The following is a 16,749-nucleotide window of genomic DNA, read 5'->3' as shown; positions in this document are numbered from 1 at the left end:
CAGATTTATGGGGTTGTCACAACACATTTCAAAATGATCTGGTTGGATATCCCCAGATATCTGACAGTTGTAAACCCATACATTACAAAAAAGTTATCAAGACCTTTTGGTGTTGGTGTAATATTATCTATCCTTGACGTTCACAAGTACCAGTCCAACTGCACACAAAGTCTGGTATCTCAGACAAGTGCAGAATAGTATCAAAGGCTTTCTGGAAGTCAAGAAAAACTGTATCAGCCTGTGCTCTACCACTTATGGCCTTCTGGATATCATGAATGAGTCTAGCATCCGTGTTTTGCTAGCTGTGCAGCTTGCAGAATTTCGTTTTGATAATTATATAACAAATTGGCAACAGTGACATATGACTGTACCTTACATATACTGTAACTTAGAGTGACGGAATAGGTAGAATTCTGTTTTCATGTCCCCAGTAACTCCCACATGCAGTGCCAAACTATAGACTACATATAGTAGTTCTGTGACAGCCTTGTGCGCTTCCATAACAGACTGAAACATATGTCTCTTTTTCCAACAACACAAAATGCTCCATTTTTCACAGAATTGCTGCTACAATAGGAGCCAGTTGTTTTATAACTCTATAATCATTTCCATCTGTATATTGCATTCAAAGAAAATTGAAAAAAGTGGCGGCTCCCAAAGGTGCACTACGGAAACTGGGGATAGAGTTGTAATCTTTAAGAGGGCAATGCAAAATCTCTTTAGTTTTTGTATTATACATGTGATGACAATTGTTTTCCACTTTGGAGTTGTTGAATATAGAGATACACAGCTTAAAAATATGGAGGCAGGGAATAGTTAAAATGCTCATATTTGTGCCTCTAATAAGCGGCTTGCTCAAACAACTAGCCTTTGCATTAGACATATTTTTAATAATCATCTTTCATAGTGTTAATATTTTATTTTCATTACTTCTATTCAGCTGAAGGTAATTCCAGACCATACAACAGACTCAAAATAACTGGTAACCTACCTTTTTTATGTTCACAACAGTTACTCAGAATAATATTGTTGGTGCAACAATTCCAATGCTGTTGTTCTACACACCCTTAACCCCCCCCCCCCTTTTTCTGTGATCCCAAGTATGTGAAGGCCTTGACAGATTATATTCTAAATGTATCCCACCCCCCACCCCCCTCGGAATTAAACAGAATATGCTCCTTGTTTATACTGATAGTTTGAAAGTAATCTGATTTTGATTGTGTACTTATAAATTGTGTTCTTTATGCCATCACCATTTTGTACTTAATCTATTTGGATTAAACCAGTTTTTTACTTAGAGCAGCTGGAACAAAACGACTTCATGAGTACTGGCAACTTTTTTCAGAAAAAAAGCACTGCATATAAGGTATTACAACAGACACATCCAGCATGCCTTTAGTAATGATAAAAATAAAATTATGCTAACCTTGCCCTTACATGCTATTATTCACTGGAACAAACCAAAGAGTCCTGGGTGGAACAACTGTAGGTAGTCTTTTACCATACACCAAGCGAGATGGCGTAGCGGTTAGCACACTGGACTCACGTTACGGAGGATGACAGTTCAAACCTGCATCTGGCCATCCTGATTTAGGTTTCCCGTGATTTCCCTGCATCGCTTCAGGCAAATGCTGGGCTGGTCCCTTTGAAAGGGTACGGCCAACTTCCTTCCCTAATCAGATACAACCGATGACCTCACTGCTTGGTCCCCTCCCCCAAATTAATCAACTCGCCATACATTTGAAGTCTTGAGAGAGTGAAAGGCTAATAAACAAGACTGAAACTGTTGCTAAGTTCCCAGATACTGCCCTTTCTTAGAGCAAACAAAACACATGTACACTGAGGTGACAAAAGTCGTGAGATAACGATATGCACATATACAGATGGCTGTAGTATCGAGTACACAACGTATACAAGGGCAGGGCATTGGCAGAGCTGTCACTGGTACTCAGGTGATTCATGTGAAAAGATTTCCAACGGCATTATGGCTGTACAACAGGAATTAATAGACACTGAACGCAGAATGGTAGTAGTTGGAGCTAGATGCATGGGATGTTCCATTTCGGAAGTTGTTAGGGAATTCAATATTCATAGATCCACACTATCAACATGATGATGGGATGTAATCGAAAGGTCAGTTCATGCACAAAATACTGCACTGGCAACACTTTCATAATTATGGACGGTTATAGAGGCAGCATGGCTCAATATTTCTGCAGGGGACTTCCAACGACTTGTTGAATCCATCCTATATCGAGTTGCTGGACTACACTGGGCAAAAGGAGGTCCAACACGATATTAGGAGGTATCCCATGACTTTTCTCGCCTACATGTATATAGGACTGTGTAGCAAACACATTGTTTTTAAAGGTGAACATTGACTGTCAGCTAACAGAGTGAATATGCACAGATACTGGCACAAAAGAATATCATCAACACGCTACACCCTTAGGGTGTTAGCATCTGTTTGGAACACACATTGTCTTATGGTAACATGCTTTGCTTACATACATTCAATTCCTAGCTTGGTATTCTTTTCTGGAGACTGACGGCACACAACAAGGACATGGATTTTAAACCACAGAAAAGGGCCATAATAATAACAAATAGAAGTAGTAATTGGGCTCACTGTAAAGAGCTATATCAAAAGCTGGACATCCTTACTACATCAAGTGAGAACATACATCAATCTGTGGTGCATATCAGGGAAAATATTACTAAATACTTCACTAATAGTTCTACATATAATCGTGGAACAAGAGTCAGTTTGGAGTTATGTTTTCCCAGAAAAAAAGCTTAGAACAGCAGTTTACAACAGGTGACAAAATTGTGCAATAAATTGCAAAAGAATTGAAAAAGATTACTAAAACAGATTTGTTTAAAAGGCAGGTAAATGTTTTTCACAAGTAGTGTATTTTGAACAATTAAATATGACTTACAGGAATCACAGTAGTGGATAGTAAAGAAAGGGGATAACTACAGTACCTTGTAACATTTCAATACTCGATTATGCTTTACTAATTTCAGAAGGATGGTGTGTCAAGATGTATAATGCACAACAGTAAAGTCTGTTGATAGTTTTTCAAGTGGACAGTAGCACATAGTTGAATATGGAGGCTGAAATCGAGGCAAGGGGCACAGCACCATCTTCTCAGTCCAGGAGTCATCAACTGGTGTCTTAGTGTGAATGGCAGTGAAGAGTGGAACTATGTTTTACATTGAAGTGGCTAGAAACAATCCAGGAGTCACCAGCTGGTGCCCTCAGTGTGTGGGCAGTAAAGAAGGGAACTATGTTTTACATTGCAAGTTACCTGAAACAATTTGTGTGTAAATGAAGGGACACTATACAACAGAGAATTACTGAATAAGGCAGTGCATCTGTTAAGACACTGACTTCATAGTCAGAAGGATGGAGATGCTGTGTGTGGCAATTCCGATTTGGGTTTTTCTAGATCACTGAGGCAAATGACGGGATGGTTCCTTAATCAATGTGATGGCCGACCGCCTGTCCTACCACCACAGGCTAACTGTCCTCTCCTCTTAAAGCATGTTATGTATGTTGTGTGTCATATTTTGGCCTGCCAACTGGCACTGTATTACCTTGACAAATCCTGTAAAGTTCTGAGTTGTTCCTACGATGAATAAAGAAAATTAAATAAAAAAAAAAAAAAACATATACACATTGACTGGGGCAATGCTGCTATGCATGTTTATGTACAACTTTTATTAGTTTGTTAGCGCACATTGCAGTATGCTGTTCATTCTTGACGGGTCTTGAGAACATTAAATCGAAGACACACATTTGTACATAATGAGACAAAAAATTTATCCTGAGTTAGCAGAGACAAACAAAGAAAACAATTCAGACTTAACTACAGACAATGTAGCAACCATTTTCAAGCTAATGTAAATTATGTTGTATTGCAAATAATTCGAACATTTTGTTTCTTTCTAGAAGTAATACTGTGTTGATACAGAATTATCTGAAGCCTAAAACTGTTAATAAACATAATAACTAACTTAATTCAGGAACATGAAAATACAATTCATTCAAGAAATAAGTGAATTTCTACAAATAAACTTCTGTTTCCCACACAATTCATTCGCAGTTATACCCAGTACTACTATTACTACCATCTATAACACATACATTTATTTCCACACCAAATGTTGTCCTTGTATTGGGATCAAGCAAGTAGTTGTATGGTAAGAAGACTACATCTGCTGTCTGCTTGAGTTCATGAGCCATAAAGTACGGGCAACATTTGGTCTTACGTCCTGCTACAACAAGGTCCTCAATATCGAGAATACCCTCATTCCTAAAGGCAGGATCTTCTTTCTTGGATTCCACATTATTGTAGAAATAGCATGTCCGAGATGAGACTCTAACACGGCACATGTGCACCTGGGAAAATGCAGTAAATTCACAACATCTATTAAAAATTTGCAGCACACAAACACAAACGTAATTATGAATGATCAATTCATTGTAACAACACAACAGTCACAATCCATCCATCACCTGATTTACGATGGTACAAATAATATATAATCAAACAAAAGAAATTGTTGATACTGATTACAAACAATACTGGCGTATAAAAGTTAGCATCACATTTGTTAGCAATCTGTAATCAGTAAACATAAGAGTGCCATAAATGAATGTGTTAAAGTTAATAAATTAAAAATAAAAATGGAAATAAAACCATACACAAGGGACACCCAATAAGCAAATTTTCCTATTTTATAGAAAAAAATTTACACAAAATTTATCATGTTGAAATAATTTTATTGGCATTGTACAGTGCTTCTGTCTTTTCATAGCTGTTCAGTTTTTCCAAATATTTTTGGTAATAGAACACAAGTCTTTCCAAACTAGTGTCGTACTAGAGCTGGCCGTGTGCCCGTAACCAGCTGTTCACTGTTGGTGTGACTTCACGAGTTGCAAGAACATGTGAAAATCACTTTGGGGCAAGACCTGGTGAATATGGAAGATGCAGGAACACTCCCCAGTTGAACCTTCCAAGCTCCACCTGAGTCACCCAAGCTGTATGAGCACTGCCATGAAGGAAGAGAACTCTGCAAGACAAAAATCCAAGACTTTTCTTTTGATGGCAACTTGTACCTCTCAGTATTCATTGTGGTGTTGCAAGACAGAATGTGTAGAAGTACCCTCACGCTCACAAAAGATGGTTGCCATAATTTTCCCTGCCGAATGTTTGATCTTTATTTCTTTCGTGCACTGTGCTAGGTTTCTTCCACACCACGCCCTGACGTTCTGTCTCAGGTCTCACTCCAGTAATAAACCATTTGAAGAGCAGATATCTCCCTCTCTCTCTCTCTCCAATGCACTTCCAGAACATTTTGGCTGAATCCATCTGTTGCTGCTTGCAGACATCATTCAGAAAACATGGTGCCCATCTTGCACAGACATTTTGGTAGCGAGGAGTGTCTTTCAGGATCTTTGTGACGGATGAGCTTCCAAGTGTAGCCCCCGGATGTAGCCACATTAATATGTTGTGAATGGTAATGCAATGATCTTCCTGAACAATAACACAAATTGAAATAATGGCATCATCATACATCACTGTAGTAAGCCTCCCTGTGTGCTGTCGTCGTGCACATCTTTGCACCCTTCCATAAACTGTACATGCCAACATCAAATCATTTGAATGCTCATACACGCATCCCCATACGATGGATATCAACTCCATGCTAACTGGCAGTGTGCTGACAAGATACTGTGGCATGCAGCATACACCAGTGTAAGTGCTGTCAACACATACCAGTCAAACTCACCAGCCCTCATATGTCATGGGCACATTTATTTTTGCAGAGAAATAAAATAGGAAAACTTACTTAAGGGATGACCCTCATAAATTATGTTTCTAGAAGGTTGAATGATACTGCAAGCACGACATTCTGAACACAAAACATAACAGAAGTACAGTGTGTTGCATATTTGGAAGCTGTTCTGCGACTCCTAATTTTGAAATGATTAAAACTAGTGAAGTAGGGTCTACTATAACAAATATATAAGAAAAACATCAATCCTACCTTGGCACTGCTGTTAAGTTCTTTGGATACTTCAGGATGAATACACAGCTGGTTACGAGACCCTAATACTGTTACACGAACATGGTTATAGGCAGTACGTTTCAGTTCCTGCATTGCTTGTGAGAGCTGTGAATGTGTTCTCGATGCATAAATAATTTTTGGAACACCTGGTAAATAAGTAAACTATAAATCACAAAAATAACCAAAACAATACAAAAATTTTAATATTTTTGTTGAGCAATATAATACCTTGTATTATTTGGTATGTTATCAAAAACATCAATGTCAACAGCAGAATGTAAGTTTGAACTTCTATTGCAAATCTAGCTGTCTACCCAATTTGGGGGAGGGGACCAAACAGCGAGGTCATCGGTCCAATCGGATTAGGGAAGTATGGGAACAAAGTCGGACACATCCTTCCAAAGGAAGCATCCTGGCATTTGCCTGAACTGATTTAGGGAAATCACAGAAAACCTACACCACGATGGTAGGACGCGGGTTTCAACTGTCATCATCCTGAATGCATGTCCAGTGTGCTAACCACTCCACCACATCGCTCAGTATATTGCATATCTAATATACATACTGTATGTCCTCTACACTGCAGATATGAAACAGGTGATTGCTTTTGTGATCTACCAATCACAAAACTCATCCAACTAATTATGTTATTTTCTGGTCTTCACAATGGAATGAAATCTGCTTGTATTTGAGTTTCAGGAGCTAATTTTAACACTCTGTAAAAACCAAGTTATTGATTTTCTTTTCCACAAGGGGGAATACTCTCAATTTATTTATTTATACTTCACTGACTGCTGTGGTAGTGGTGATCACAGAACTTTCCATAACATATCAACATCATCACCATCATTTTCTACGGGAAAATTAGAACTACCAAAAACAAATCCCCGCCTGCCAATGTAAGGAATAAATACTGAGAGGAAGGCATCATCAGGGAAAAGCTGCTTAATTTAAACTAGTTATTAAATGAAGCATCATAACAAACTATCATGAAACTGATAAATGCTTAGAGCTTCCAAAAACTATGCCTACGAGCAAGGAGGAGGTAGAAAACTGATGCTTTCATACTGTAATGTCGTTTGGTGTAAGATTCTACAAGTATCTTTAACTGAAAAGTCAACAAAACAATATTCTCCAAAATAACATCAAAAGTATATTTTAGGTGAAAATATAGGAGGAGGAAGAAAATATCATAGGTTTGTCATGTGAGCTACAGACTCACTACGTTGTGCCAAGAAGTCTGAAATCACCAAATCGAAGTAACAGGTTATATACTAAATTAATATTAAAAAGCTTGGAGAGACATTTACCTTTTCACCTGTTTAGTTATAGGTAATAGGAAGTGATAACTCTATTTGTATGAAGCTAATTTCACAGATTTTCTATTCAATAATCTGGTCTATATAACTGACGAACTATTTATTATTTTTTCCAGTATTATCAGCATATTTTTCTTGCTATAATGTAACAAATAAAACCATTCAGATACTACCTTGGAGATGCTATTTCAACTGTTATGTTGTAAAGAAAGCCATTTGAACTATTGAAACTTTCTGACAGAACAAAATTGTGTGCTGATCCAGAACTTGAACCCAGAATCTTGCCTTTTGCAAGTAATGCTCTTACCAAGTGAGATATCCTGGCGTGACTCATGATCTACTTTCAAGCCTGGTTTATAGAGGAGAATGTTTATAAGATTTTGCAGGTAGGAGAAAGTTATAGCACACTGTTTTAATATAACAGTTCCATGGCAGACTGAAGGATTCATTCTGAATTTGAAGTATAGTTTACATTAAAGAACATCAACTTGCTACTACAACTTCTGTTTTCAAAAATCTGAAATTTTATACTGTGGCTATACCCTATAACAATTCTACAATCATTTCTTTTGAGGCTATATACAAAGCAATTTAATAATTTACAAAGTGTATTAGTATTACTGCTTCTTCCACTGAATTGTTTCATATCAGTTTCAAATGTGGTTATCGGCGTCAGTGTCAGTTAAACTAGAACACAATCATTCCATTACATTTGCTTCATGAACTGCAAAAGTTGATACTGTAAGAATAATAAAATCCAAACTAGTATGGGACAACAGAGACGTGTGTAGTACTTGGAACAACATCTGCTGATGTACTTGCAGCTATAATACTGTTGTTATTTACCCCACACAGATTGTTGTCCTTTTGTAGATCCACCAACTGCAGTGTTCAGACTGTCTGCAAGGCCAGTCACAAAGTCCCCACCAGGTAGCTCAAACAGTCCACCTTGCGCCTTCATTTGAAGCTGAGCTTTCTTTACTGTTAGCCATGCTAGTGAAGCACACAGCAAGCTCAGAGTTTTTCCAGTTCCAGTAGGAGACTCCAGAACACCATTCTTCTTCTGGAAGACGAAGGCAAAACGATTGTTTTCTATGCAACATACGGCAAAACATCTTTAAGCAGCAAACAATATCGATAAGACTTACGTGCTGGAGGCATTCTATAACTTTTTCCATGTAAGTCCTCTGCACAGCATATGGTTCAAATGGAAAGTTCACCGAAACGTCTCTTATATTATATTCCGGCATTGTGATCGCTTAGGTCAGGGTGGTAAAATTAGACTTACAACAAGCCCACAAGGAAAAACGACAGCGTGTAACACATCCTTTTACAAAACATTAATATTTCACGTGATCATTTCTCACTGTCAGTACAATCCCACTCACGGCGCATAATCTAAACGACTTGAAACCAACGAGGGCAAGACTATCATTACTCGTAAAGTCCGTGCCGGTATGTTATCTTACGTTAGTACAGAATTTCTGTCAAGGTATTGGTAGTAACTACATCGAATAGGGGTAAATACACCATATATTAACAATAACACACCACTGTCAACTTTAACACATCTTTCAAACAAAGCTCGCTACCAATGAAAACACAACTGTCACCCGCGCGAATCATTTTGCAAAGATCAAATAAATATGAAACTTGGAGCTTCGCCAAAGGGTACTCTCTGCGACAAAGTGACATATTTGATCATTGTTGATATTTCATTAATTTCATATCAGATGGTTTGGTTTTGTGTGGTCTTACGAACGTAGGTACTAACAAAATAGATGAGATGCGTGTGCGGAAAACAGCAGTGAAAGAAATAGAGAAAGTAATTCTATGTTTAAAAAGTAAAAGCTCTGCAGGAGTTGATAACATTTCCAGTAAATTATGGAAATATTGTTGTAGAGAAATAAGTAGTCCTCAGCCATATTTGTAATATGTCACTGGAGGAAGGAGTATTCCCTGACAGGCTAAAATATGGACTTATAGGACCCATTTATAAAAAGGGAGAAAAGACTGATGCTACAAATTATCGACCCATTACTCTCACTTTTTTTCTAAGGTACTAGGGAAATTGATACACGACCGAATGGTTGAGCAACTTAGTAAATACAGCACCGTCAGCAGTAGCCAGTTTGGCTTTCGAAAAAGGGTTTCAACTGAGGATGCAATACATGCATTTGCTGACAATGTTTTAGAATCCATAAATAATTATTTGCTGACAGTTGGAATATTTTGTGACATGCCAAAAGCTTTTGACAGTGTAAGTCACCATATCCCCCTAAATAAAGCCAACACCCTAGGAATGAGTGGAACAGTAGGCAAATGGCTTCAATCCTATCTGTGTGGTAGAAAGTAATCACGTAAAGACTGCATGGTGGCCAGGTTTCTTCATGATGGGTATCTCAAGGCTCAGTATTGGGATCACTTCTTTTTCTTTAAATGATCTGCCACCAGCGGCGGATACATTTGGGCCCCTTGTGGGGCCGCCCGCATTGGCACCCGTGCCGCCTCGGCCATTCAGCCCGCACGATATTCGTTCGTTTCTTTCGTCAGTCGACTCGACTGAATCGAGTTATCGAGTAGTTGTACTTTTCTTTGTAGCACGCGCGTCACGTCGTCTATTTTATACGTTTCTGCCTGGCACATAGATAGCTAACACATGCCTATGACAAAAGTCGCAGCCATTCTAATGATCTCGATACCTTATTCTGTCAGGTATTTGTTCGATAAAAGTAGTAAATATTCTATTATTTCCTTCCTTCGATACATAGCGTTATAAATACGGACTATTCACCAAATAGGAAGCTAGTTTACATTCAGAAGCAGAAATATTAAGGCTGAAGAATGAATATGTAAAAAGTCCTAGTTATAGCAAGTGCAAGTGTCAAGATTAGTCAAGAGAGTGATCAGCTGATTGTGAAGTATGAATAATAGTTGTTCATAGTAATGTCTCAGTATAAATATTGTTACGAGACTCCTAACAATATTTTTACTAATAATGTCACAATAGTTTCCCATGTCTAACTCGTAAATATTGGAAATATTGATGCCCCTATCTCGGGCAATACTGACTTTGGAGAAGATTCCCAAAAGCGCTTTGTTACTATATAGACCGTCTATCGAATGCACTAGAAAGAAACGAGATCGACAATAAAAGTTCCATACACATAAATTGCACTATCATGGTAGATAATAGTCTCCTGACGAATGAGTCAAATGAGACAGTAAATAAGGCTTTTGCAGATATGAAAAAATGGTTCGAAACTAATGTTCTTTCCATCAGTCTAAAAAAGAAAAATTATGTTCCTTTTCCCTCTAGTACAAATGTTGCCAATGAGTTGAATCTAAAAATGGATGAACATGAGATTGTAAAGGTTGAGTCCTCCAAATTCTTGGGTCTGCATATAGACAGCGAACTTAAGTGGCACTACCACATTCAAGATCTGTGCAAAAGGTTAAACTCAGCAACATCTGCCTTGAGAATCGTATCATACAGCAGGGAGATGACCACAATAAAAACAGCATACTTTGGCTATTTCCATCAACTTATGACCTATGGTGTAATATTCTGGGGAACTCAATCGATAGCAAGAAAAGTGTTCCATGCATAGAAGAGAGCTGTAAGAATTATGTGTGGAGTATATCCTAGGCACTCATGCAGAAATCTATTTAGAGATCTTCAAACCTCTACAACAACTTCTCAATATATTTTTTTCCCTAGCATGCTTTGTTAAAAAAATCAACTTATTTAAAACTCATAGTACGTACCATAATTGTAACACCAAAAGAAAACTTGATATTCATTATGAGCTAAAAACATAGATCATGGTCCAGAAGGGGGTTTATACAGTGGCACCCAGATTTTTAATGCCCTTCCACCAATAATCGAAGAACTGGTTGGGAACATACCCAAGTTTAAAGAAAAGCTGATGCAGTTCCTTCTAGATGGATCTTGTTATAGTATAGACGAATTTCTAAGCCAAAATGCACAATACCTCCTGAGTATGCTTAAATCTATTTTTGTGGCCTTCTTGGCCTAATCATCTTTCTTTGACTATCTACAGTGTAATTTAAAACTGAAACGTATGTATATCTGTATGAACAACTGTATATTCACTCAGAGGTCAAATATGATAACTCATATGTAAGGTTATCTGTTAGCTCATCTGTTCTTGTTATTTATATGATAAGAACAATGTACTTGTGCACTAAACAATAATTTGTAAAAATTTGACTAGTTCTATACCCAGAGATAAATTCGCATATGGATCTACAGAACTCCAAATAAATAAATAAAATTAATAGAGAGTAGCCAGCTATCAACAGCATTGTATATTCCTCTAGATGTACAGGATGTGTGACCCGTAAATTCAATACCTGAACATAAAATGAAATGAAATATATTGGATATGATTGCTTGCCTTCACAGTAGGTGCCAAAAGTGTCCTCCGCCCACTTCAGCACACATGTGAGCACACTTCAGGTGATTCACATATATCCTTCTCAATTCTTGTGTTGCCATGCTAGTGATGAGATACTGGATCCTGGTACTGAGTTCTTCAATTGTATGTGGATTTGTTTTGTATACTCTTCCCTTTAACAGTTCCCACAAGTAAAAGCCACAAGTGAACAACCCTTTCCTGGTTGCCCTCTCTGGTGTAAACATCTCGTGCAAGCAGGACAATGATGCAGCTGATGTGAGGTATGTTGCGCCATCCCACTGAAAGTAACATAACTGACCGACAAGTTTGAATAAAACTCTTCTCCAAACAACACATCACTGTTCACTGTCATCTCAAAGAATATGGATCCGACAATACCCCGGAAATGGCACACCAAGCACCAATGTTCTAATCATTCAAGGGTACCTGGCGGATCGCGTGTGGATTTTCTCTCGATCAATACCGGCTGGTTTTGGAATTTGTGTACCCAAAAAGTACCCATAAATGTGGAATCACTCCTCATCATTCATGATGAACCTTAGTGGGTCCAAGATACCACTGGCAACATTTCTCAACAGCCATGAACAGAAACGCATTCTCTTCTGTTGGTCAGGCTCCTTCAGTTCTTGCAAAACACTTATCCAGTAACGGTTTTCAGTCCCCTTAAAACACGTCTACAACTTCTCTCACTTGCATTAACCTGTTGACTCAGTCTCCTGGTTGACTTACGAGGACTTCTCATCATTATCTCCTGCACCTTCCTCTTTAATTCAGGTGAGCAGGCAGGTGATTGTCTGTTTCTGGGAGCATTTTGAACCAATCCTGTACGCTGCCATTTTTCAATCAATTCCTGTATGTTGCATCTTGCTGGCACAGAACATCCTGGAAATTTCTCCTGAAACAAATTCTTTGTTTTCACAAAAGATCCAGTGCAAATGAGGCTTCGACAATGGCAACACGCTCGGGTAACAAATACGATATTATCACACCTCACACTAACCTGGTTTCACACAAAGAGGCCTTTTTCTCAGCTGGTTTCGGCCAGTTTCACTGGCTTCGGCTGCAGCTGCCTTACAAAATAACAAAGTCGGCACAGTGTCGGTACATCAGTGGAAATGGTTAGTTCGTGCACGACTGGTTGGACGGCGTTTATAGTTTTCCATTATTACTGAAACGCCCGCAGGCACCGGAACATTATTGCTGTGTACGACGGCCTGGTTTTGCGTGCCACACCCTGTTGTATCTTCTTTAGCAAGCAAAAAGTCACTAACTTTTGAGAAGATTACTTGAATGCTGTATTCCCTTCCCTGGTAGTGTGAGTGCAGCATTCGTCTGGTATAATCTATGGCTAGTTATTAGATACTTCAACAGTCGTACCCCACTAACCTAACATAAAATTACCACTTACTGCCGGCCTATCCAGCAATACGTCACAATGAAATACTGTGGGCTAACTTTCTGTAGTAGCGTAAGCTAAGATGGAGTTTCTAGCGTCTGCGACTAAACTCGCAATATATTAAAATTACTAATCATGGAGATGGCATTACATTACATTAATAATTGTTTCACATATCACGAATGTGACATTTCGTAAAGATACTTCATATCTAAAAATGCATCTATTGAGTAGAAGGAGTTGTCATTTAGAAATTCTTTTAATTTCTTTTTAAATGCTGGTTGGCTATCTGTTAGATTTTTAAAACTATTTGGTAAATGACCAAAGAGTTCTGTGGCAGCATAATTCACCCCTATCTGTGCCAAAGTCAGCTTTAACCCAGAATAGTGAAGATCATCCTTATTCTAGTATTGTAGCTTTGCTCTAAGCTATTATTTTTGAAATGGGATGGTTTAGTAATAACAAACCTCATCAGTGAATATACACCATTCAGGTAGAACATTGTGACCATTGGCCTGCCATCAATATGGACTCGTCCAGGCGACAGCAGAGTTACCTGGCGAGGAATGACTCCTAGTCAGACACACACATGGTTCATGTAGCGGTGAGCGTGCTGTCCGTGTGCAGAATGGGGACAGTGTCTGATCTATCTCTGTTTGACTGAGGGCACATTATGATGGCGCAGAGTCTCATTACAAGCATTTCAGGAACTGCACGGCTGTCAGGTGTTCGGGGAGTGTGTTCAACATGTGGCGAAGCTAAGGTGAAACCACATCCAGTCATCGTGAGGTAGGGTTGCCACCTCTTAGTACAGATGTTGGTTGCCTAGGTTGGGTAGACTAGTAAAACAGGACAGGCAACGAACTGTGGTGGAACTAACATCAGACTTTAATGCTGTGCAGAGTGCAAGCGTGTCTGAACACACAGTGCACCAAATACTTCTAACAATGAGTCTCCGCAACCAATGACTTTCACATGTGCCAATGTTAACACCACAACATTGGCAATTGCGACTGAAATGGGTATGTAACCATTGGCACTGGACATTGGTGCAGTGGCAGAGTGTTGTATAGTCTGATGAATCCTGATACATTCTTCATTGGGCTGATGGGAGGGCGCGAATCTGTCGTTTTCCAGGGGAACAGCTCCTTGGCACCTATACTGTGCGGTGGAGGCAAGCTGGAGGCTCCATTATGTTCTTGGGAATATTCACGTGAGCGTCCACACGTCCAGTGGAGCTCGTGCAAGGCCCAGATGGCCAAGGAGTATCGTACACTGCTTCCAGAACACATACAACCCTTCATGATGATCATGTTTCCTGACAGCAGTGACATTTTCCAACAAGATAACGCACTGTGTCACAAAGCCAGGAGTGTGATGGAGTAGCAAGTTTCAATTGATATGCTGACCACCAGATCTGAACCTGATCTAACACATCTAGAATTCAACCAAACACATCAGATCTCATTGCTCCCTCCACAGAGTTTACAGGAATTAGGTGACTTGTGTTGCAGATGTGGTACCAATTCCCTCCAGTGACCTACCACAGCCTCATTGCTTCTATGCCACAATGCGTCACCACTGTTTTCCTTGCCGAAGGTTGACATACTGGATATTTGGTAGGTGTTCACAATGTTCTGGCTGATCAGTGTATGTAGTGTGAAGGTACTGTTAACATCCCTAGTTCCTTAAATAAATGTCTGCAAGGTGCTCTTGGCTAAGCTCCAGTTACTATTCTGATTACATGCTTTCACATCCATAAATTTTGAATATTCTGCCCTAGGAACAGACCTCTGTCAAAAGTCTATGTTTATCAACGGTGATATGTTATTTACTGTACAGAAGTGTATATATTGTGTTTTATTAAAATTTAGTGATAATACATTTGCAGAGAACCACTGAATAATTTCCTAGAAGACATTATTTACAATTTCCTCAACTAATTCTTGTTTGTTGTATGTGATTACTGTCCTTATACTATCAGCAAAAAGAACTAGCTTTTTTTCTTCATGAATATAGAGTGGTAAGTCATTAATATACATTAAGAATAATAAGGGACCTAAGACTGAACCATGTAGGACACCATTCTTGATACCTCCCCAGTTAGAGGACCCTGCTGATTTTTGCAGACTATCTGTATTGGTAATTTCAACCTTTTGCATTATTCCAGTTATATACTAATTAAAATATTTGGGCCATGTACTACTCATAGCACAATATTAAGTTTAACTAGAAGAATTTAATGGTTCACACAGTCAAAAGACTTTGACAGATCACAAAAAGTCTCACTGGGTGATGTTCAGTTATTCAGAACATTTGACATTTGATCAATGAAAAGCAAATACAGCAGTTTCTGTTGAAAATACTTTCTGAAAACTAGACTGATGTTTCGATAGCACTTCATTTTTACAAATATGTGAAGCTACCCTTGAATACATTACTTTTTCAAAACTTTTGGATAAGGCTGTCAGAAGTGAGACTGGGTGTTGGTTGTTAACATCAGACCTATCTCCCTTTTTTGCAATGAAGCAATGATCCCAATCAATTTGCAGCATTACTAATAACATTTGCATTTTTTCTCCTTAAAGTTTTACAAGTCCTAACAAATATGTAAATTATATCCATAGTACTTATCTTTCTCTGTCATTCAAAACAGCATCTTAAGAAATACCTTTCGCTTCTTATATAATAGTGTCGTATCGCTTACTCCACATAATAGTGACATTAAAAACATAAATGATTCTTTCGTAGTTTTTATACCTACTCATATGGTACAGGCTACAAGGAAGCTATTATTCGAAAAAATCTTTAGAATTTGATAATACGAAATACTTTCCTAAAGAGAATCAGCTGTTATATTCATAAAAGTGAAGAGATTCGCCAGGAAAATAGTCAGTGGAGGAAAACCAACTGCTGTTAAACTCCTAACATATCATAAACAATCCTCAAGTATATTTATCTGAATGGGACCACATGTTAAGTGGAACCATATACTACCCCTGTTTGGCAATGCTGTAAAAGTACCAGATTCTAGTATACAAGTAGTAAGTGCCATAATCATGGTATAGTAAATACACTGAAGGACGTCCATCAATTTTCAACTGTTGAGAAAGCTATCTCACTGCACGTAAGAACTCTTGTACGACGCATAAAGTACTTTATTTCTGTGTTTTCCTTTCATTTCTTCTTTGTATGCTATCACTTGCCCCAAAATATCTTTATTATATCTTGAACCAATTGTGAAATATTAGCATAGTCAAAAATACATGAAGCAGCATGTATATACTTTAACATTAATATCTCTTTCTATCTACACATATTACACACACACACAGACACACACACACACACACACACACACACACACACACACAGAGGGAGAGAGGGAGGGAGGGAGGGAGGGAGGGAGGGAGGGAGAGAGAGAGAGAGAGAGAGAGAGAGAGAGTTGGTGGTAAGCATCCTCGCCATATGGAAATATCCTCACAATATGGAAATACAGCGAAATACCAAAGTA

The 16,749-nt window shown here is 38.4% G+C and overlaps 1 protein-coding gene across 1 annotated transcript in view; it reads right to left on the bottom strand.

Annotated features, from left to right (window-relative positions):
* The window catches only part of LOC126252046 (regulator of telomere elongation helicase 1 homolog), a 122,749-nt gene extending 113,730 nt beyond the window's left edge, over positions 1-9,019 (bottom strand). Inside the window, exons 1-4 of the mRNA XM_049952841.1 lie at positions 8,546-9,019; positions 8,244-8,460; positions 6,058-6,224; positions 4,151-4,405 (exon numbers count right to left, since the gene is read on the bottom strand). Of these exons, the coding sequence (XP_049808798.1) occupies positions 4,151-4,405; positions 6,058-6,224; positions 8,244-8,460; positions 8,546-8,647 (741 nt within the window). The 5' untranslated portion in view covers positions 8,648-9,019. The remainder of the gene's footprint in view (positions 1-4,150; positions 4,406-6,057; positions 6,225-8,243; positions 8,461-8,545) is intronic.
* Positions 9,020-16,749: the final 7,730 nt, after the last annotated feature.

Source organism: Schistocerca nitens, chromosome 4 (genome assembly GCF_023898315.1).
Source record: "Schistocerca nitens isolate TAMUIC-IGC-003100 chromosome 4, iqSchNite1.1, whole genome shotgun sequence".
Taxonomy (NCBI): domain Eukaryota; kingdom Metazoa; phylum Arthropoda; class Insecta; order Orthoptera; family Acrididae; genus Schistocerca; species Schistocerca nitens.
The sequence above is the reverse complement of the archived record's forward strand: the minus strand, read 5'-3'. Positions and strand labels throughout refer to the sequence as shown.